Source organism: Pleurodeles waltl, chromosome 6, assembly GCF_031143425.1.
Source record: "Pleurodeles waltl isolate 20211129_DDA chromosome 6, aPleWal1.hap1.20221129, whole genome shotgun sequence".
In the NCBI taxonomy this organism is placed as follows: Eukaryota; Metazoa; Chordata; class Amphibia; order Caudata; family Salamandridae; genus Pleurodeles; species Pleurodeles waltl.
The window spans coordinates 666,236,131-666,259,938 of record NC_090445.1 but is presented as its reverse complement, the minus strand read 5'-3'; the positions used below and the strand labels follow the sequence as shown (position 1 = coordinate 666,259,938).

General features: G+C 48.1%; 1 protein-coding gene across 1 annotated transcript; it reads right to left on the bottom strand.

Moving 5' to 3' along the window:
• Positions 1 to 18,516: 18,516 nt before the first annotated feature.
• On the bottom strand, positions 18,517 to 19,455 carry LOC138301657 (olfactory receptor 6F1-like). Its single transcript, XM_069242171.1, has one exon. It carries the CDS (start codon positions 19,453 to 19,455, stop codon positions 18,517 to 18,519), a length of 939 nt encoding a protein of 312 aa, XP_069098272.1.
• Between the last annotated feature and the right edge of the window lie 4,353 nt (positions 19,456 to 23,808).

Sequence of the window (23,808 nt, the reverse complement as noted above, 5' to 3'; positions counted from 1 at the left end):
GCTGGAGCCCTGCACATACACTCTCTCAATTCAATGAATGCCTTCATCTCTGTCTCTGACAAGGTTAGAACGTCTGGCCCACCTTTAACTTCCTTAACAGTCAGTCTCACTAAAGGCTTGGAGATAAATGAGAAGTTCGGGATCCACTGACGACAGTAGCCCACCATTCCCAGAAACATCCTAACGTCTCTCCGAGATGTTGGGGAATTCATCTGCAATATGGCAGTCACTCTTTCCTTGGATATTTTCTTTGATCCTTTCTCAAATAGATGACCTAGATATTTCACCTCCTTCTGACAGTACTGCAGCTTCTTTGGGGACACTTTATGCCCATTCTTTCCCAAGTGGTTCAGTAAGGCAATAGTACCATATTTGTAGTCATCTCTCGTTTTGGATTCAATCAACAAATCATCAATGTACTGTACCAGGGTCGAATTAAAGGGCAATTCCAATGACTCCAAATCCTTCTTCAATATCTGATTGAAGATGGAAGGTGATTCTGAAAACCCTTGTGGAATTCGACACTGTAAACCTTGTCCAAGAATTTGAAACTGAAGAGAAATTGGCTGTCCTCATGAAGAGGCACAGAAAAGAACGCTTGAGACAAATCTACAACTGTGAACCACTCTGCATCACATGGGACCTGGAACATAATCACAGATGGATTTGGCACCACTGGGCAACATTTCACCACTATGTCATAGATTTTTCTCAAAGCTTGGACAATTCAGACTGTCCCACAAGGCTTTCTCAGTCCCATTATAGGTGAATTACAGGGACTGCTCATCACTTCCTTCAGGACCCCTTGCTTCACAAACTCTGCAATTATCTGTGTCACCTGTATAAGGACATCTTGCATCATGTGGTACTGCGGTACTTGGGGAAACACGGCATTAGGCTTCACGCTGACTTTAACTGGATCTACTCCTTTTATCAGACCCACTTCCTTTCCTGTCAAGTCCCACACTTTCTCCTTTACTGTCCCCTGCAAGTCTGCTGGCAGATCAGTCACTGTGAACATTGGGAAGAAGCTTATCAAGGGGTATTCCTCATCGGCTGTCTCCGTCTCAGGCTCTGAGATCTGACCATCATCCCCTTCATCGTCACTGTTTGTCTGCACCTCAATTCCTTCATTGGTACAGGTGATAGAACACCTCGTCTTGCACAGTAAGTCTCTTCCCAGTAGGGACACAGGACTTGAATCACAAACTACAAATCTGTGCAATCCCTGGAAAGTACCAATCTCAACCTGAACTGGATCTATGATCGGGTTAGTCAGGAGCTAGTTCGCCATTCCTACTACCTTTATTGTACATCCTGAAAAGGCAACTTTGGAACCTCTGCACTTCTTACTGTAGAGCGTGTAGCTCCTGTGTCAACCAAGAATGAGACCTTGTGACCCATTATTTTCCCCTGCACATAGGGTCCTCTCTGATCTACTTCTAGGGACGCTGCAAGCCTGCACTTCTCACTGTCTGAGCTTTCATCCGACCATTCATCGTTTATTCCATTCTCACCACGCAATGGGAACTGTTGTATTGCATTATTTTGACTCATTCCTTGACCTGTGACCTGTTGAGGAAACATCACCTGTTGCTGTCCCATTGGTGCTAAGGGCAACTGCATTTGCTGTCTAGGTACCATGGGAATATGCTGTTGCACTTGCTGCATCTGCACTGGTTGTACACGTGGCATCTGCACTTGTTGTATGGGTTGAAAACCCTGCATCTGAACAATGTTATTCTGAAAATTCGGATTTGGACCCCTCATTCTTGGTCCTTTAACATTTTGGAATGCATTGACATCATTGCTTTGCTGAACAACACCCTCCTGCACCATCATCGGGCACTCCTGCTTCCAGTATCCAACGCCCCTGCAAGCATGACATGGTAACACCTTCTTCATCCCCTGCACGTCGTTTTGAACTACTACAGTATTAAAATCTGGACCACGGTTCACAAAACCTCCTCGACCTCTGCCTCTCACTTGCGCCTGTAACATCCCATTTCCTTGCGGCTGTTGCACCATCTGCTGTATACCATTTCCCTGCACTCCTGCTTGTGCTGCCTTAATTTGCATTACCATCACTTTCTCCTTTAACTTTCTCTGCTTCAACTCAATTTTGCCACTACAGTATTTCGCATACTGCAACACCTCATCAATCGGCTTCGCTTGCCAACAGATCAAATGATTCTTAATCATCTGACTAATTTCAGGTCTCAATCCTTCAACAAACCTGAACACAAGGTGATTCATGTCTTTCGGCTCTATAACATCTGTACCACTGTAATGCTTGAACGCCTTCAACAATCTCTCATAGTAGGCATGTATCGACTCTTTGGCCTCCTGCGCCGTTCAATCAATCTTTTGCCAATCAATATTTTGCAGCGAAACCTTCTGCTTCAAAAACTCGATCACCTTAAAGTAGTATCTCATCACCTCAGGAGACGGTGCTCCTGTGACTTTGTGCCTCGCCGATTCTGCTGTCGGCCAATCCACACTTCTCTTACACTCAAGCCACAAATCAGCTGGAACTATGATCTCAAACCGTGTATTCAAGTCTTCCCAAAGACACTTCGCAAGCTTCACAAACCTGTCTGTCTGCTGATACCACTCTATTGGTTTCTCTCTTAACCTGGGAGTCATTTGTAAATGACAAATGTCACCTCTAAACTATGGTACATGGACAAGAACCCCTCCAGATGTCTCTTTCATGGGGGTACGCTTTTATTGTACCAGTGTCAGGCACTGATTTTGCCTGCTGCTGTTCCTGGCAGTCACTTTTCCTTTTATCTCTTTTCTTTGCCCATCTGCCTTCCCACTTCTCTAAGGCTCCCCAAACTTGTGCACTCTGTAGTATTTCTTTAAGGTGTGCCTTCATCCCAGTAGACCTCATGTGATCAAAATCCTTAGGTTCGAAGTCTAACCTGTAACTCCTCTTCAGATGTTTGGTATTTTATAGATCTATGTCGTATTTGTCTGCCAAGTTTGCTAACCTCTGGTGCACCTTGCTCACTTCTTTGGTTATCTTTGGGCACAGATACCTCAATTCTGCTTCAGTATATGATTCTAGCCTGTTCACTCCCATGCTCCCTTCAACTAACTGGGGTGCTTCCATGCCCAACCTCACAAAATTCAGGTACTCTTCTCTTTCTGACTGTTCTGCTGTCGCAGGAGTCATCTGTGGTGAGTTCAGCTTGTCTAACCATTCATTCAATTGTTGCGCAGTCAAACCTTGCAACAAGATATTTCCAGCCTGCATCATTGGTGGTTGTGGCACGTTCGCACTTGGAACCTGCGGAGTCAGCAGTCCCAAACCTGATTGTCTTATGGTATCTGGAGGAATCCCAATCGGACTGAAGTCTAACAGGGACCTGAAACTTTCTATTGTCTGATCCACTGGAGTCATCCCTTGAGAGCTCCCTATGAGCCCTCCTGTTGTCATCTCTTGGGTCATTATTCCCTGGTCACGTACGCTAGGCTTTGCCTGTGCATATAACGGTACTGGTGGACCAACTGTAATGGGTAAGGATATGGCGGCTGGCGCCTGCCTGCTTCCCAAACCCTGTGGAGCATTAACTCCCATATTCTGATTCATTACAGGTGCTGTGCCTGACTGCGGTCCTGTGACCGAAATGCAATTCAGCAGCAATTGTTGCTGTGCCTGAGGCAGTAAAAGTGGAGTTGGCTCAATCTGCACTAACTTTGGTCTCGTATATGCTTGATCTGCCGGCACCATCAAGTTCGTAGTTGTCTCTAATATTGGGACATCAGGGTAGAGCCTCTGAACTGGTGGTGGCTGCAACTGTGTCTGCATCTCTGGAGCAGTAGACACAATGACATTATTCTGTATCGGAGTTTGTGTTGCAACAGTGTTTACCTGTACCTGGTTTGTTGTTCTCTGGTTCTGTGTTGAATTTACAGGACCTGCACTAGTACTTGGCCTATTGTCATTTATGGCATATGGTGGTGGTTGATCATGTAACAACTGATTAAGAAACTCATCATCGTCTGAGTCATCTGCATCTGCCCAGGATTTCTTAGTCTCTTTTGCTTTTCTAGAGCCCTTATCCGTCTTACAGGTGGCTTTACCCCCTTGCGCTTCACTTTCTTGCGTTATTGCTGGAAACATTTTAACTCCGTCTATTATTTCTCTTCTCCACATCCTGTGCTCACTATACCACCTAGCCTCCGCTTGTGTCTTTTCTGCTTTCCTCATCCTCCTCTCAAACTTTTGTTGCCGTTTTCGTATGGCCATTAGTTCCCAAATTGCTAATGCCTCAAACTGTGCTGGCCTCGGAGGTGGCTTTTGCTCATTTAACACCTTCCTCAAATTTTCTAAGATCATTATATTGAACGATCCGTGCTCCGGAAAAGTTAAACACCCATCTTTCTCTATTAATTTGCACAACTGCTTTAGCCAAAGGCATGGTGTGACTCCCCTCTCGGGCGATGTGGACTCTCCCACACTCACGGTAATGTACACATCTCCCCTCAAAGCGCTCCTTAAAGCCTTGAAAAGCTTCATTTTTGTGTCTTATATTTTGTTAACAATCGAATCAGGAAGTTACTTTAATTCCCAGAACTCTCTTCACCCTCCTTCTCAACCAATTGCCTCTCACAGACGGCTGCCAATCCGTGCACTACCCTTCTTACTAACCGACCTATCCCAGCGCGGCTCCAATGACGTCACACTCACACACTGCGGCTGACAACACTTATCAATATACTCCGGAGTCTTAGACCACGCAGGGTCCGTACATCACCAACAACCACGTGGACAATTTTTTAGCACAAAGCGCCACCTTCACATGAAGTTCGCCGACTTCCCTACTCTCATGCTGCGGAGTACGCACACTCCTACTAAAACATCACCTGGCCTAAATTCTCACAAACCTCACAATTCACCTGCGGAATGCATAAGCTGTGCAAGCGCAAACCCTACGTCACTCACACTATCACTAGAACGGCGAGAACATACCCAACTCACTTCGGCAAGCTCCGAGATTCCTGGAAAGTCATTTGGGACTTAGGAGCACATCATCTCCCCAATTTGCATTATCTCAAAAACAACTCTAAAACAATGGTCCTTCGTCCAAGGGCCCCAAAGGGCCGTAACCGTCCTCTGATAACGCGTCCCACCTTTAATAATTTAACTTACACAGGGACTCGTTTTAGGCCAATGAACCTTTTGACCCTGATTGGAGACTCCTTAGGACGAGGTATCTATTCAGCATTTCAATCAATAAATCAATAACCTCATCAATATTCACAATAACAAATCAATCAAATTAGTTACTGACATTAATAAGAATCAAAACACACCATGACCTTTCAACCATGAATAACCAAACAACCTTAGTAAGATTTAGGATATTTATTCCCTATTTGTTACACTCTACTAGCAAGTTTATTAGTCTCAATACCAGTAAACACATCAACAATGTTACAATATGACAACTTGAATAAGACTTTATCAAAGCAAAGATCATGAACATTAGAACAAAACTCAACGTCAACATGAATCAACTTTAGCAGAGTATCATTAGCACGTTATTCAACAAGGCAAATATTTCAGTAATTTGTCTATTTGCACCCAGTATTAGTGAACTCCTTAACTACCCTCTAATTAGCATCAGCATGTTGGGCTTCATGCAAAACAATTTTAGCAACACGAATTTGGAAAACATCTAACTATGGCCTCTATCAAATGAGCAGTTGGTACCTAGAAAGAAAAGGCAAACAGACAATTACAATTTCATTATCAGATAGTTACCCATCCACATGGGGCGGCATACAGAGTCAGTCTTCGTCCTCAGGACATTAGTCGATTCGCCATCAGCCAGGATAGAACAGAAAAGTCTCAGCAAGATAGGGCAAAAGATTCTTCCCTCATAAGGAGGAGAAGTGCGTATCGGACAAGGCAAGAAAGGTGAGGATGGTTTAAAGTATTAAACCACTAAAGACAAAGGCTGTCATTACAACATTGGCGGTAAAAGCCGCATACCGCCGTGCAGAAGACTGCCAACACACCGCCGCGGAATTCCGCCACAGCTATTATGACCCACATTTCGGAATCCGCCAAAATTCAGACACCCACACAAGTCCGCCAGACCAAAGGTCAGTGATAAACAGGCGAAAACAAAACCTCCACCGTCACGCCAACAGAAATACGCCCACACTATCACGACACACGAATCCACGCGCACACACACATTTACAAAACAATACCACATTGGACAATTTGAAAAACACACACCTGATACACATACACACACCACTCTCACACCCCCAATACAATATAAAACACACACCCACATCACCCACAAACCCCTACGACCACAATTACGGAGAGAAGGCCAGAGAGAGAGCACCAGCAAGAACAACAGCATCCACAGGCACACAACACCATCACCCACAGAACTTCCACGCATCTCACACAACACACCACTACATATCAGCACACATATCACCACACACTCCACCCCACACATCACCTACACCACCCCATGACACAGCAAAGACACCCCAGGTTCTCGGAGGTGGAGCTCAGGGTCATGGTGGAGGAAATCGTCCGGGTAGAGCCACAGCTATTCGGATCACAGGTGCAGCACACCGCCATTGCAAGGAAGATGGAGCTATGGCGAAGAATAGTGGACAATGTCAACGCAGTGGGACAGCACCCAAGAAATCGGGAGGACATCAGGAAGAGGTGGAACGACCTACTAGGGGAGGTGTGTTCCGTGGTCTCAAGACACCACCTGGCGGTTCAGCGGAACAGTGGCCCCACCTCCTCCCCCACAACTAACAACATGGGAGGAGCAGGACTTGGAGATTCTGTATCCTGAGGGCCTTGCAGGAGTAGGTGGAGGAATGGACTCCGGTAAGTCAAATCTTAACTATTACTACCCACACCCTACCTGCATGCTATCACATGCCCCCACCCTCACCCCCAGCACCCCAACTCCTCACATATGTCCCAATATCACAAACCACCCATCCCAACACCAAGCCCTGCATGCAACAACAAAGCATGGACACCCATCACTAAAGCATGCCCACTCCACATACCCATACAACCCCCTAAACCATCCTCACACAAGGTCTCACACAGGAATGCAAGCACTGGGGTACACGGTCACCCACCCTTTGCACACCATGACACACACAGATGTAATAACCATCCTTTTATACCCCTGCAGGACCCCTACCCAACGTCACCGAACAGGAGGGTCCACACATGTCCACACCACCAACAGAAGAGGACCACACTGATGACAGCAACTCTGTCCAACTGGATCTAGATGACCAGCCCCGCCCATCGGGGACCTCGGGCCAGTCGGTTCCCATCACCAAGTCACAGGCCACTACAGACCTTCCCCCCTCTGGAAACACCAGCACAGCACCCACCCAGCGTGCCCATACCTCCGTCCCCAGGACACGTCAATCAGCTGTGTGTCCACCACTACAGGGAACCCAGGATAACCCACCACCCCAACAACAACAGGGACCTGGGGGCAGTGGTAGTGGGCACACGGTCCAGGGGACGGAGGCCCAGGAACACAGGGGAACTGAGAGGGCTGCTGTGCGACAGGGGGCTGACAGGCCAAGGGAACCCACTCTCCACGAGGCCCTCTCCTCCATCATGGGAGCCTACCACCACTCCCAGGAGACGATGGCAACGGTACTGGCCAAGTTTCAGGAGACCCAGCGCCTGTAGGAGGAACAGTACATGGGCTTCAGGGAGGAACTCAGAACCACCCTGGGCACCATCGTAGGGGTGCTGAAGGAACTTGTGAACACCAGGAGGGACACTGTGGCACTACAAGGGGCCCCTGACACTAGCATGGACGATGAACTGCCCACCACCGCCGCCGGCGATAGTGGACAGGAGGCACCGCCACAGGACCACCACACCAGCACCCCACCCCCTTCAGAGGGAGAACCAACACGCAAACGGTCCCTGAGATCCAGGACAAAGACAGAGCCCGATGCCAAGACCCCCGCCAAGAAATGAGACCACCCTGATTGTCATCCTACTGTCCCACTTTGTCACCCTGTCCATACTGAAACTGCCCCAGCTCCACTTCCTATGCCCATATGGGCAATGCACCTGTGAGACTAATAGACTGGACTGTGCCATGGACACTCCTCCGCCATCACCCCTCACCATTTCACTACCCCCTCCAATATTGAGCACTTAAATAAACACACTTAAAGCACAAAACAATCTGGAGTCTGTTTGTGATTTCGAAATAGTGTATTAGCAATTTCAGTGACAAAATGCTCTTTCAAGTTGAATGTCAACATACCTATGTCACACAGCTCTAGTCCATGAGGAATCTAAGCAGATGTCACACAGTGGGACCCACATCTGTGAAATCGTAAGGGAAAGTGACAACTCAGTGACCATACACTGGGTGAAAACGACACACAGTAGAGAGGTAGTAGTGTTAAAGTACATGTAGTAGGCAGCTCTGTATTCTTACCTGTGTCTCACTGGAAATATTGCTGGATCACTGAGTCCCTGTTGTGCATGTCTTCTTCCCCTGCTTCCTCGTCTTCACTGTCCACAGGCTCCACAGCTGCAACAACACCGCCATCTGGACCATCCTCCTGCAGAAAAGGCACCTGTCGTCGCAAAGTTAAGTTATGAAGCATATAGCAGGCAACGATGATCTGGCACACCTTCTTTGGTGAGTAGAATAGGAATCCACTTGTCATATGGAGGCATCTGAACCTGGCCTTCAGGAGGCCAAAGGTCCGCTCGATCACCCTCCTAGTTCGCCCATGGGCCTCATTGTAGTGTTCCTCTGCCCTTGTCCTGGGATTCCTCACTGGAGTCAGTAGCCATGGCAGGTTGGGGTAACCAGAGTCACCTGCAAATGGTGAAGGGCAACTGTTAGACATGCACTAACCTGGAGGGATATCCCCAGACCCAGACAACCATTCTCACTGACTTGCTTCCAGGTGCTCACCTAATAGCCACACACGGTGCCTCTGGAGTTGACCCATCACATAAGGGATGCTGCTATTCCGCAGGATGTAGGTGTCATGCACTGAGCCAGGGAACTTGGCATTCACATGGGAGATGTACTGGTCTGCCAAACATACCATCTGTACATTCATAGAATGATAACTCTTCCGGTTTCTGTACATCTGTTCACTCCTGTGGAGGCGGCGGGGGACCAAAGCCACATGTGTCCCATCAATGGCACCTATGATGTTGGGGATGTGCCCCAGGGCATACAAATCACCTTTCACTGTAGGCAAATCCTCCACCTGAGGGAAAACAATGTAGATCTGCATGTGTTTCAGAAGGGCAGACAACACTCTGGACAATACGTTGGAAATCATAGGCTGGGACATCCCTGATGCCATGGCCACTGTTGTCTGAAAGGAACCACTTGCAAGGAAATGGAGCACTGACAGCACCTGCACTTGAGGGGGGATTCCTGTGGGATGGCGGATTGCTGTCATCAGGTCTGGCTCCAACTGGGTACACAGATCCTGGATTGTGGCACGGTCAAGCCTGTAGGTGATAATCAAATGTCGCTCCTCCATTGTCGACAGGTCCACCAACGGTCGGTACACCGGAGGATGCCGCCATCTCCTCACATGTCCCAGCGGACGGTGCCTATGAAGGACAACAACGATCACAGAGTCAAACAACTCAGAGGTACGTACCCACAGTTTACACAGAACACCTATCATACACAAAAGGTGGCCTGTATGTGTGTTGAGTCTAGGCCTAGGTATGAGTGACGCAGTTGGAAATGAAGCCATGTGGGCCCCTGAAATGGCAGCTGCCTGACCTCTAAAGTGGGACAATGGGATGTGAGGTAACTGCACTAGCGTTGTACACCATCGCGGTAGGCGTTCGAAGACCGCGGCGCAATGCTGCATTGGTTAACATTGGACAATATGGGTCCCAGGAGCCAATGGCGATGTACGCCGGCGGTAACGGTATGCACGCCGCGGACGTGACCGCCATTTTCTATCATTTCAATCACTCGATACCTGATCTTCGACAGGAGAGGACCTACACTGCAAGTGCTGCTGTGACCACGGTCTGGAAGAGACAATGGCTCGAGTGTCTGGGGAAAGGGCCCCTGCCTTCACATCGGAGGAGTTGGAGAAACTTGTGGATGGGGTCCTCTCCCAGTACATGCTACTCTACGGTCCTCCAGACAAACAGGTCAGTACACTGGGAGCATGCTGTATGGGCTATGCCTGTGTGAAGAGGGCTGGATGTAAGAAGCAAGGGGGGAGAGTGCTGCGTGCATGAAAGATGGTGAATGCATGTGCCACATGGCGAGGGTAGGGATGGGGGCCAATCACTTTGACGGTGCAGTTGGTAATAACTTCTCTTTTTCCCCTGTACATTTCATGTAGGTCAGCGCCCACCAGAAGAAAGATATTTGGCGTGCCATCGCCAAGGACGTCCGGACCCTGGGGGTCTACCACAGATGGAGCACCCACTGCCGGAAAAGATGGGAGGACATTCGACGCTGGAGCAAGAAGACGGCGGAGGCTCAGCTCAGGATGGCCTCCCAACGTGGGAGGGGTGCCCGTCGCACCATGACCCCTCTGATGTTCAGGATCCTGGCGGTGGCCTACCCGGAGTTGGATGGGTGCTTGAGGGCATCACAGCAGACACAAGGGGGTGAGTACACTCTCATTCTGCTGACTTTGCGCGCAGTGGAGGTGTCTGGGTGGGGGAGGAGGGCTGTGGGTTTCCCTAGGCATGGGTGAGTTCCGTAGGCAAGGCCCCTCCGTATGTCAGGCCATGTGGCACCCCAGCCCACCTCTGTAGAGTGCCAAGTACAGGTAGTCATGCCCCTGTGTCATCTATGTGTGCAGAGGCCGTCCATAGCCTTGTAGGCCATTTCCCAGAAATTGAACAGTGGAGCCCAAGAGCGCGGCATAGTGCAGGGGGCTTCTGTGTCTGTCGTGTCCGCCAATAGTAGCGGTAATGCATGCACTTAACATGTCTTTCTTCTGCCTTCCCCCCCTCTTTGTGGTCTCCCTGTTCTTGTGTGCATTAGCATCATCAGGCAGAGGAGCAGTGGCAACGGAGCATGAGGGAGCTGCATCCCACATGGCCCTGGAGGGCGACACCATGGAGTCTGAATTCACCAGTGGGACGGAGGGCGAGGGGAGGTCCATGGCGGGGACAGGAGCTGACACCAGCGACACGGACTCATCCTCTGATGGGAGCTCCCTTGTGGTGGCGGCAACATCTGTGCCCCCGTATCTACAGGTACAGCCGCCACCCCTCCCTACCAGCACCGCCCTCCCAGCAGCCCCTCAGCCTTTGCCCATCACCTTCGCCCCTGGCACCTCAGGCCCTGCCCCAGTCACCCCTGCTGCCCTCAGTGAGGAGGCCATTGACCTCCTCAGGTCCCTCACTGTTGGGCAGTCTACCATTTTGAATGCCATCCAGGGTGTAGAGAGGCAGTTGCAACAAACCAATGCATTCCTGGAGGGCATTCATTCTGGTCAGGCGGCCCTTCACCAAGCTTTTCAGACTCTGGCCTCAGCACTGATGGTAGCCATTGTCCCCGTTTCTAGCCTCCCCCCTCCAACTTCCTCAACCCTGAACCAATCCCCTGTACCTCAGCCTATCCCAAGCACACCTACAGACCAACATGCACACACCTCAACACACAAGGGAAGCTCAGGCAAACATAAGCACCACACATCCCACAGGCACTCATGCAAGCATCACACACATGCAGACACACCAACATCCACTGCCTCCACTGTGTCCCCCTCCTCCTCGTCTCCCTCCTCCCTCCCAGTCTCGTCTACACTCACACCTGCATGTAGCACCTCTACAGCCACTACGCCCCTCTCCAGCACACCCACCACTACACCCCGCTCATGTGCAGTCACCACCCCCACTACCATTCACACGTCCCCTCTGTCCTCTCCCAGTGTGTCTGTGACGCCCCCTCCCAAGATAAACAAACGCAGGCACACACCCACCCAACAGCCATCCACCTCAGGACAGCCTCCAGCGCATGCACCTTCATCCAAAGTCACCAAACGTACACCTCCTACAACCACCACCTCTTCCTCCACTCCCAAACCCCCTCTAGCTACCCGTCCCAGTGTGTCCAAAAAACTTTTCCTGTCCACCCTTGACCTCTTTCCCACACCTCCCCCACCCCGCCCGTCTCCTAGGTCCCGAACTAGCACCTCAGCCACAACATCTCCGGGACCAGTGGTGCCTTTAGTCACCGGAATCTGGAGTGCACCGGCCACCAGGGCAGCCAGTGTGGCACGGAGCCACAACACAGACAGTCCCCCACCTGTGAAGCAGCAGAAGTTGGCCAGTGCCCGGCGGGAGAGGCGGAAGACTCCAGCCACCAAAGCCGCTCCCAGGGGTCCCGTTGGGAGTGTGGAGTCAACTGTGACACCTTCCAAGGTGGGGAAGGGCCACAAGAAACCCGGCAAGTCTGGGAAGAGCTGCACGGCGGAGAAGACCGCTATCATCCTAGCTGCCCAGGAGGCCAGAGCCAGCACCAGCCCAGCTGCCCAGGAGGACACCGCCAGCACCAGCCCAGCTGCCCAGAAGGCCACCGCCAGCACAAGCCCAGCTTCCCAGGAGGCCACCGCCAGCACAAGCCTAGCTGGGCCATGAAGGACCGCCAGCAAAAGGCCCGTTGGGCCATGAAGGACCGCCAGCGCCAGCCCCGCTGGGCCATGAAGGACCGCCAGCAGCTGAGACCCTGCAATGGAGACCGCCATCTGAGGCACCGCTGAACAGGGCACCGCCACCTGAAGCACTGCTGAACAGGGCACCGCCATCTCAAGCACCGCTGAACAGGGCACCACCATCTCAAGCACCGCTTAACAGGGCACCGCCATCTCAAGCACCGCTGAACAGGGCACCGCCATCTGAAGCACCGCTAGCCCATGAGCGGCAGGGGCACTGATGCAACTGAGTCTGTCACGGGGTGAATGATGCACTCTGGGCACCATGCCCCCTCCAGAACCAGTGGAGACTGACATCCACTACCTCAGTCCTTGGCAGGATGAAGCACTCTGGGCACAAGGCCCCCTCCAGAACCAGTGGAGACTGACATCCACTACCTCAGTCCTTGGCAGGATGAAGCACTCTGGGCACCATGCCCCCTCCAGAACCAGTGGAGACTGACATCCACTACCTCTGTCCTTAACAGGATGAAGCACCCTGGGCACCATGCCCCCTCCAGAACCAGTTGAGACTGTCATCCACTTGTGAGACTGTGGCTTTGCACTCCCCAGGATTGAACAGTGGGCAACCCACCCACTGTAGAGACTTACTCCCCAGGATTGAACAGTGGGCAACCCACCCACTGTAGAGACTTGAGAGACTGTGGCTTTGCACTCCCCAGGATGGAACAGTGGGCAACCCACCCACTGTAGAGACTTGTGAGACTGTGGCTTTGTACTCCCCAGGATATGGCAGTGGGCAACCCACCCACTGTAGAGACTTGAGAGACTGTGGCTTTGCACTCCCCAGGATTGAACAGTGGGCAGACCACCCACTGTAGAGACTTGAGAGACTGTGGCTTTGCACTCCCCAGGATGGAACAGTGGGCATGTGGCCCCCTCGTGGATTTGGCGTCGTGCACTCATCCGGCTGAGGTGTCCCTCCTTTCCCTCCCCCTGAGGTGCCTGTTTTCTTGCTCTCTGATGCCCCTGCAGTGTTCTCTCCATCATGGTCGGTGATCTTGTGTGGGCCTCGCCCATACCGTGTGGTCCCAGTGTTCCACTGACTATCTTAGTGCACTACGTGGACTACTATGCTTGGTATATATTTTGTACATGGTGTATATATATATTTCTGCCTACTTGTTTTTAATATATTACAATGGTTACACTAATTTTCTATTGTCTTTGCATTCTTCCGGGGGGATTGGGGGCTGTTACTGTGATGTATAGATTTGCATTTGTGTGTGTTGTAGTGGGTGAGGGTGGGGGTGTTGCGTGTGTGTGTCCCTGTTTTTTCCCTCCCCCCTCCCCTGTGTCGTAGGTGCAGTACTCACCGTGGTCTTCGTTTGTACCGCCGTGGCAGTCAGAGTGTTAAAGTGGCTGTCTTTGTTGGCGGTTTCCGCCACAGTCGTAATTGCAATTTTTTTACCGCCGGCCTGGTGGCAGTTTTACCGCCGCTTTAACACCGTCCGCCAGTGTTGTAATGACCACCAAATTCTCTTCAAGAGTAAGGGCAAGTACAGCATCAAAGTGGCGAGGAGGATGGCTAGGAATGGCTGATTTCTCCTTGTGTCACGGTGTTATATCAAACTTGTCGAACAAGCCTCTAATTTCCAATTGGGCAATATTTGGTGCATCGTTATCTCTGTCCAATGATCCATCACATACCTTACTAGAATTTTCACTTAATACAGTTCTCACGTAGTTTATTGGCTTCTGAGATTGACATCTTCAACGGGTTGAATGTCAGGTAAGAAAAGTTACACTTGTCGCTCCAGTCAGTAGTTCCATTGTCCTCTCCCAGTACAGGCGACCTTGCACCTGTTGCGAATTACACTGTTGCATTCGGCAAGAATGTCTCCTTGAGCAAGTCGGGTCTCATGAGAAAGAATTTACTACGGTTACACGCACATCTCTAGCTTCTGGAAAAGTACAGTTTCAGAAGACAGCACATTGCACTTTAGAAAAACACATTTAATATGAGACCAGCCAGCTAGGCCCAGACCCTTGCTTACTAAGGCCTAGTGATTAATTTAGCAAAACCTTAACATATAACTCTTAATGCTAATACAAAATCATACATTAGTACATTATTAACTCATCATTAGTCAATTTCATTAATCATCGTATAAATTGGTGGCCACCCCCCCCGTGGGCACATTTCAAACGCGTATATTAATATTATTCTATCAAGTTTTCTATGCCGTTTCATTATGCATTATTTTGCAAGCATTTCACGTTAATATAGATTATAAAAGTCACACTCCAACAAGGGGACTCAAGACCACAGGTTAAGAACCTCTGAACTAGAGTACAGTTATTAGCTTGTCTGGGACTAAAAGGAGTATAAACCATAGGAGTCCTTGTCTTATGCTTTTATATGAATTCTTCATAAAGGAAGCCTGACTGCCTGATTGTGAAGTGAAGACCCTGAGAACTGAATATTTGAGCCATATACTGACTGATATACCTCACTTAGGGCAAGATGTGCGAATGATTAGAATAGCGATTGCCAAATATTTACTTTTTCTGAATCGCTATGTGACAATGGCTATTCTTGATGCACAAAAGTTTTACTTTTAAATGAGAGATTCCTAGAGGGTCGCAAATTGAGTTACCTCCTAAATATTAATGAGGTAGGCCACAATTTGCTACCCATTAGAAATGACAACCATAACAAGGATGGCGGCCTGCTGGGGTTAGCAGACCCCAATATCAATTACTGTTTTTAAATAAAGCAATTTTAATAGATGCAACCTGTTCTTCTTAAAGGAAAACAGGCTGCGTTTCAAAAACACAAAATGAACTGTTTAACCTGCATTTTTTAAGAGCAGGCAGTTCGAGTGACCACTGCCTACTCTGATTTTTTTTAAAAACATTTTCAAAGGGGAAGGTGCCTCTTTTTCATCTGTGAATGGCTTACCACCCCTCTCAAGGGGTGGTAAAGTATTACTGTTTTGCGACTGAAATTCGATCACAAAATATTACTATATACCTTAAAGAATCGCTGTTTGCACTGGCATAGAGTGGAGTAGTGCAGAGTAAAGTGGTGGAGAGTTCAGTGATGAGAGTGCAGTGTTGTAGTGTCAGAGTGCAGTGCTGTAGAGTGGAGTAGAGTGGCGTAGAATGCAGTGGCATAGAGTACAATGCTGCAGAGTAGAGTGCAGTGGCTTACAGTGCAGTGGTTAAGAGTAAAGTGGTGTAGAGTGTAGTGCCATAGAGTGGAGTTGCACAAAGTGGAGTAGCATGCCATAGAGTGTAGTGGCATAGAGGAGATTGTTTCAGAGTAGAGGGAAGTTGCATCGAGTAGAGTGGTGCAGGGTAGAGTGCAGTTGCATAGAGTGGCATATAGTGTAATGGTATAGCGTAAAGTGGTATAGAGTGCAGTGGCATAGAGTGCAGTGGTGCAGAGTAGATTAGAGTGGTGTACAGTGGATGTGCGTAGAGTGCAGGGGCATAGAGTTGAGTGTTGCAGAGTAAAGTGCATTGGCGTAGAGTGCATTGGCATAGAGTGCAGTGTTGCAGAGTGGCATAGAGTACAGTGGTGTAGAGTGTAGTTGTGCAGAGTAGATTGATGTGGCCTACATGTAAGTGGTGTAGAGTGCAGTGACGAAGAGTGCAGTGGTGTTGAGTAGAGTGGTGAAGTGTGCATTGGCATCGAATAGATTGGTATAGGGTAGAGTAGAGAGGTGTAGCGTGAAGAGGTGTAGAGTGCACTGACGTAGAGGGGAGCGGTGCTGAGTGTAGTGGCATGGAGCGGTGTAAAGTGGAGTGGTGCATAGTAGAGTGTAGTAGTATGGAGTGGTGCAGAGTACAGTGGAGTGGCATAGAGTGGAGTATTCTTGTTGTGGTAGCACAATGACATTACAGACTCCACATTTTCAATTTAAATAACCATTTCATTTGCACAGACAAACAGTTTTACAATAAAATTATACAGTGCACAGACGAAAATGTGTGGAAATTACATCACCTAGTTTAATTATTCATTTTGATCATATTAAAGTATTTATTTCCAAAACACTTCAGAACTTACAAAAAAATTTGCTTCATTTGTGCGTTCATAAATCTGATATATTCTGAAATAGTTACACACTTCATTAAACCTTGTTGTGTTCTAGAAAAATACTCCTTGCTGCCCCCACTATTCAGCAAGATTGTCACATAAATCCTCTAACTTTGAAGTCAGAGAGAGAAAAGTAAACAAGCGCTCTTGGAAGACAGGGACTGACATTAAACCTCAGCCTTTGAATGCACAGCAAATGTGATGGGATAAGAACAAAATGTAAAGGCCTTTTAACAGAAAGCGAGTTTGTGAAAGGATACAGAAGCCACACTTTAGGCAACGGGGATGGATGAACTGAACCTGGAAAGCCTAAAGTAAATAAGGCTAGTAAATAGAAAGCTAGAAAGTGTGAGTTACAAACCACAAAGCCAATGATAATCAACGAGCAGAATACATTCCTAGGTCAACTCTCTGAAAGTCCCCAAGATGTCTTTAGCAAACCAGGCAGCTGCTCTGTCTGGTAGGCTGCGACCTGAAAAGAAAGAACTGTACCTACAACACTAATAGGCACAAAACACCAACCTAAAGGGTTGGAGGAAAATGCAGGGAAAGTGGGCGAGTCGAGAAGCGCAACATTAAAAGCATTTTCTTTTGAAATGCAGTGACAGTTTGGTTCGGTTCCTGCTATCCTAAGCAGTTGTGTGGGAGGAAACCCGAAGACCGGTCATATTAAAGAGCACGTGGTAGCAATAGGCGTTGTTTACCGCGCCCCAAACAATCTGAGCCCTGAATCTCAGATTTTATTGAATGCAGTAAATAGAACATTCTTCTGTGGCTCTCGTAAATGTGCCCTAAGAGTGAGGTCACCATGTTTTCCTACACAATGATATTTATTAGGATATGTTAATTTATAATAGTTTGCCATTGATGTTATGGTGACTGAGATATGTCTAGAGTTGCAGAGGGCGTCAATGGAGAGTCATGTTCTAGGCCCTTGAAATTCTGGATCTTTCGGTGCAGCGACGGTTGAAGCCTGTGGGTTTGAGGCCTAGCAACAGAAAGCTCACTTCACCCACCAAATAAGTGGCAGGACGTTGCTAGCAGTACTTCTAAACGTGAAGAGTAGAACTGTGGTTTGGGACACGAATGTCTTTGAGGGAGGGTGGTAAGGAATAATATTACTGTCTGCATGTGTAGCAGGCAGGTTTGGGTAAAGAAGCCACAGAGACTTCCCCTCTGGATGAATGGACCCGTCCTGCCAGTGGATACCGTCAATTGATCAGCAACAACTTTACTCCGAAATCCACTAATTATTAGGCATTCCCAGACCACATGGTTAAACCCAGCATCTGCTACAGTAGCAGAACACCAAGGGCATGTGGAAGATGCCTCCATCTTACTGATCTTTCATGGGGTTACGCAAGTCTGACGTTTAACGCTGGATTGAGTATATTTTAAACAAGAGTTTTTTAATATTTTACATGCACAGCTCAGAGTCACAAGAAAATGTATTTGGACTTGAAGGTCTTAGCTACTGTGGGCCATGGAAGTTGTTCTTACCCTAGCGCTGTGTCATCTGGTCAAACAGGAGACTAAGCTCCCTGCAGTACTTTCAATGTAGCTCTCACTCTCTCTCTTCATGTGACACCAGCTGTCTATTGATGTGAATGATGGGTTTCCTCCAGTATAATTCACGGTTTCCAGCTAATATAAACAGTCACGACCTTCTTTCTGTAGGCTTTAAAGGTAATTTCCATAAATTGACATATTCTAGTACTTGCTTTGTTTGTCAATGTTTGGAACTTTTAGACATTTATCTTCAATCTATTCACTGCCTTCATCAGGGCTGCCTTCACCTCATTGTTTCTCAGGCTGTAGATAATGGGGTTTAACACAGGTGTAACAAAAGAGTAAAAGACGGATACCAACTTGTCATGTTGGAAATTGGCCCTAGCTCTCGTTCGGACATACATAAATATGACTGTCCCATAATAGATACTCACTACTGTGAGATGGGAGGCACAGGTGGAGAAAGTCTTCCAGCGCCCAACATTGGAAGAGATCCTCAGGATGGCAGCGATGATGTTGACATAGGACACCAACGTGAAAAGACAGCAACTCAGGATGATGAACGATGAAGCTACAAAGAAAGTAACTTCTACAGGAAATATATCTGTACACGAAAGGCTAATAAGAGGAGCAAAGTCGCAGTAGAAATGATCAAGCTGCTGGGGGCCACAGAAGTGCAACTGAGAGATCAAAATGGCTGGCGCAAGAGGAGCCAGGCAGCCACTTATCCATGTGCCAAGGGCCAGAAAAATACAGGTCTGCCTGTCCATAATTACAGGATATTGTAGAGGGCTGCAGATGGCCACGTGGCGGTCATAGGACATGACACCCAGCAGGAAATTCTCGGTGCCTGCCAGGAAAAAGAGGATATAGAACTGCAGAATGCAGCTGTTGACTGGGATGGTGCAGTCTTGCATTGCTAGGTCTGAAAGCATCTTGGGTATGAAAGTGGAAGTGAACCATATCTCAAGAACAGAAAAGTTGCAGATGAAGAAGTACATTGGTTTATGGAGGCGCCGGTCGAGCTTGACAGCAATAATGATCAGAACATTTGCTGTGATAGAGAAGAAGTAGACAACCAAGTACGAAATGAAGAGGAAAATTTGTGTTTGCAGAGGACCGGGGAATCCCACAAGGATGAAGTTAATTACGAGTGTTCTGTTTTCAAGGTCCATTTCACGTCCTTCTCTTTCACTGTGATGTGAAAAACGAAAGATTATTACAGACCTACTACAGGAATTCCTTTAAACCTTCAAGAGGCCTGAGAAGTATATATATTTTGAGCAGTTGCAGTAGAGGTAGTTTTGGTGCAGACTGTGAAATATGCTACCTAATAACAGGACAGAAATTAGATTTTTTATCTCGGGGTTATTTGCTGTAAACCCCTACACACTGGAGAAAAGAGGGGTTCCAGGCTATGAAACAGACTGTTTTGGGTGTTTTGACAAAAATTGGCTTTACAGTCTCACAAAAAATTACTTTTCTCATTAGACTAAGTACTTGATACCTTTGCCACCAATTGGCACAAATATAGCTTCCACTTTGTAACATATCTGCATAGCTTCAATCTACCAACATGCTAAGGACAGTGGAAAGGATGCCATTTGCTCTTTGTCCAGATTACATTAAACGAACAGACTTCATGTAACTTGATCACAAAGTGATACTGCCTTTACAACACCAAAGAAATTGATATCGTTGATGTTGAAAAGCACAATATAATGGGAAATGTATTAAATGACAGAACCAGTTCCCAATGCTGTTGGGATGGAAAGTCCCCCTGCCCAGACATATTTTAAAGAGTATGGGGGCCCGGACCAAACATACTTTGGGGCCCCGTGCTTGAAACAAACCTGAATTTATTATCCATTTTCAGCTCATTCAAGCCCTCAGCAACTAAGGTCCCATCATAGACAACCCTCTTTGTTGGTCCCTAAATCTTTAAGGGGACCCCAGCAGGGGCAGCTCCTCTGCTATGGTGGAGGGGCATCGCCCTCCGCCTGCAGCAGCAGCTGGAAAATATTTACAGTAAAAACACAATAAACTATGTTTATTATGTTTTTACTGCAAAAGGGCGGGGCTGCGGGCGTGACAGGGATTGAGGGAGAGTGCACAGCACTCTTCCTCAGTGAGCATGTATGTTTGGCCGGCTGTCTCGGGCCGGCCAAAAATACATGCGCAGTAGACTCTGTCCAACCCGGCAACGCAGTGCCAGATTGGAGAGAGCAGGCAGAGGCTCCCACTCTGCCTCAGAGCACCCAGCCAGGGTGCTCTCTCCAATCCTACCCATACTTTCTGCTGCCAGCAGCATGAAAGCAGCTGTAGGATCGGATGCAGGGCAGGCTGGGAGCCTGAGTCTGTCCCTGCAGATGAGCAGATGAGGAGTGGTTCGGAGGTGGGACGGCGAAACAAGTACGTTTATTTTATTTTTTTATTTTTTGGGTCATGCTACCCCCTCCAACGCCCCCCTTCCTCCGCGCTGCCCCTTCTCCCTCCTGTGAGCCAAGAATGGACCCCAGTCCTTCAAGGAGGGGCCCTTTCAGCGCAACGTCTTTGAACATTTATGAAATATTGTAGACCTGGGAGCCCGTTTTCATATTGTGCAGGGGGGCCCATTGTTTTTTCATTATGCCACTGTCTGAGACTGTCCTGAAAGCTTAATGATGGGGTACCTAGAAAAGTGGGGGCCCTGGGCCAGAGCTCACTGTGCCCATGCCCTAAAACGTCTCTGCCCATGCCTGGCACTAGAGAGCCTATTCCCTTGCTCTATGTTTTTTTTCTGTGCAGTTTCTGCGTTTTTCATCTTCCCATTGAGAGAGTTCACGATGGGCCTTTGTTGTAAATGTACCCAGACTCCAGACTGGCCCTCTGAGGTCCAGGGGGCACCCGAGGTGCACCCTTGTTTAAGCCAGTTACCAGCGGTGGCCCCTCCATTGGGTCCCCTGCTGCCAGTGCCAGAAAAGGTGAAAAATAAAATGTTAATAAAGTGAATTTATTACCATTTTCTTTTCCCCAGCCGGAGCTGTGTTTGGGAGTGGGCCACTGTTGCTGACTGGCAGCAGGGGAATGGTGCTCACTCCATCCACTTACAGTGAGCATGTCACTTTGGCTGCCCATCTGGCAACGGCCAGCTTGACATGGGCAGTATAAACCTCTCCAATCAGCTGTCAAATTCAACTTGGTGGAGAGCAGGTCCCCAGTGCCTGCAGAAGTGCCAGGGCAGCCGACTCCAGCCAATCCAGACACTGTTCTTATTCTGCTAACATTATCAGCAGCATGAGAGCAACATTCTGATTGGTGTGGAGAACTACTGCACATGCATGCAGTGGGTGAGTATATTTTGTATTTTATTGTTTTTAACCCACTGAGACGTGCACTTCTGCCTTCAGCCATTTTCTCAACCGCAGAGTTCTTAGTCGTGGTTAGTTCTAAACTATGTTTGTCGGAGCCATGACTAGTAGCTTTGGTTTTGACCAGGCACTGCTGGTCAGGAGGAGGATGAGACTTAGGAGGGACACCGAATGAGGGCAGCATAGGGGTTAACTCTTAGTCCATGGTAGTATTGTGTTTGGGGTAAGCGAGTTCTCTTTTTGTTTCATCTGGGCTGCACACAGTGCCTTAATTAAAGGGCCATCAGCAACCCTTTTTGTTTGAGTCTTACCCTGGCTGGAGGCCTACTGGAGCTTAGCATCCTTATGCAAATGTCATCAAGGAAACACAAAACGTCATCTTGTCCACACAATTAGCAGGCATACAACACCAGAGGTAATCTTACTAGGTAACTTCAATATCCACAGCCTGGGTGAGGATTGCCTCAGGTTAAGGAGTGTCTGTCAATGAGTCAGGGATTCAAAACCTTTCTTCAGACATAAAATGGAGTCTTCACAGACTATATCAAAGAAAATCCTACCATCTATCAGCCATCCCTACTATTTTAACAACTCGACCACAATCGATTACATCTTCTTGAGTCTGGGTCTGAGCGGAGCTCTCTTGGACTTTCAGGTATGTCAACGGGTAGAGAGTGATCATTTTGCTCTGATGGTTCATTTGTCCTTGCTAGGCAAGAGTCCTCACAGGCTATCTGCAAGTGGAGAAACAAAAGGTGAGGAACATCGCAACTTGATATGCAGGATAAAATGATCCACCTAAACTTCAACTAGGCTAGATGGATGGAAAGGCCAGTGATCCAGTGAACCACAAAAACAGGATATCATTGAAAGCTGGCTGCCCTACTTGCACTCTTACCTATTAAGGGACAGCCAAAACAACCCCCACACCTGAAAATTACACATTTGGATTCATGCAGGAGATCAAAACTAGCACCCATTAACTGAGGGGGAGCTATACGGGCAACCAATAAATTTAGAATGAATACTACCCGGCAGGTGCTAGCAATGGCCACAAAAAAAACATAAAGCGCTTGTATGGGCTAACAAAAGAAAACACCATGATGTCGAATGAATCAAACTGTTTGACTTAATAACAGGCAACAAACATCAACAATGCTGGCACTACGTAAACACTCTATACCATCACAAGACAATAGGGGAAACTCAGTTCCAGCGAATAAATAGGTAGCCCATGTCACGTTTCTGTATACTGAAAAACCTGATAAAAACTGTGTTAAAAACAATCTTCATCATCTCTGCATATGGCAACATATGCTGATGGGATCACAGAAACCATATAGGCGGGACATCCATCGGTGAATGACTGGGCTGTATTCAAAATATTGAAGAAGATCCTAAAGAACAGAGCACTGGGCCTCAGTGGCTTGCCCAGTTTTTCTTTTAGAGAGGACCCCCATTTTTGGACATCAGTTCTCGCCCGCTGCATGCAGAATATAAAACAAATGAAGATGTCCCACATTCATGGCGGGGCTCTCTCCTTTAAACGATTTTCAAGAAGGGGGACAACACTGATCCCAAAAACTGCAGGTTAATCGCATTATTAGACATAGAGGGGAAAGACTATTTTAGCACCCTATCAGAAGAGTTAATCAACTGGGTTTTTGAAGAGGGCCTGCTCCCATTCTATCAGACCGGCTTCCGTGAGGGAAGATCAATGGTAGACAACATTGTGGCCCTCTCCTACGTAGCCTATCAAGCAGCCACCCACAACAGCCTGCCTGTTTTTGCTTGTTTCATCAACTACTCCACTGCCTTTGATGGGGGATTCGCAACGAACTCTAGAACAAGCTTGAGAACTGGCACATCCCCAACAAATTGCTGAGAGCAATTATGCCACTTTCTCTGGTGACACAGCCGCTTCAGAAATAACAACGGACCGAGGGCTCAAACAAGGCTGTATACTCGCCAGGATACTGTGCTGAGGGGACCCCTTTGGGTTCGGGGCCCCCCACACCACCGGGGCTGCAGAGGCCTTTTTTGCGCCACTGTACTACGCATATGCACTGTCGCAGATGCACAAAACCTATTTTCTCTGGAAACTGTGTCACACTTGGAAAAATTTGGCAAATACATTTTACTTGGTGCAGACACTGTTGAAGAACAGGATTCTGGAAA

What these genes read in the sequence shown, in the direction of transcription:
- LOC138301657 (XM_069242171.1), bottom strand. Translation starts at nt 19,455, where the DNA reads ATGGACCTTGAAAACAGAACACTCGTAATTAACTTCATCCTTGTGGGA.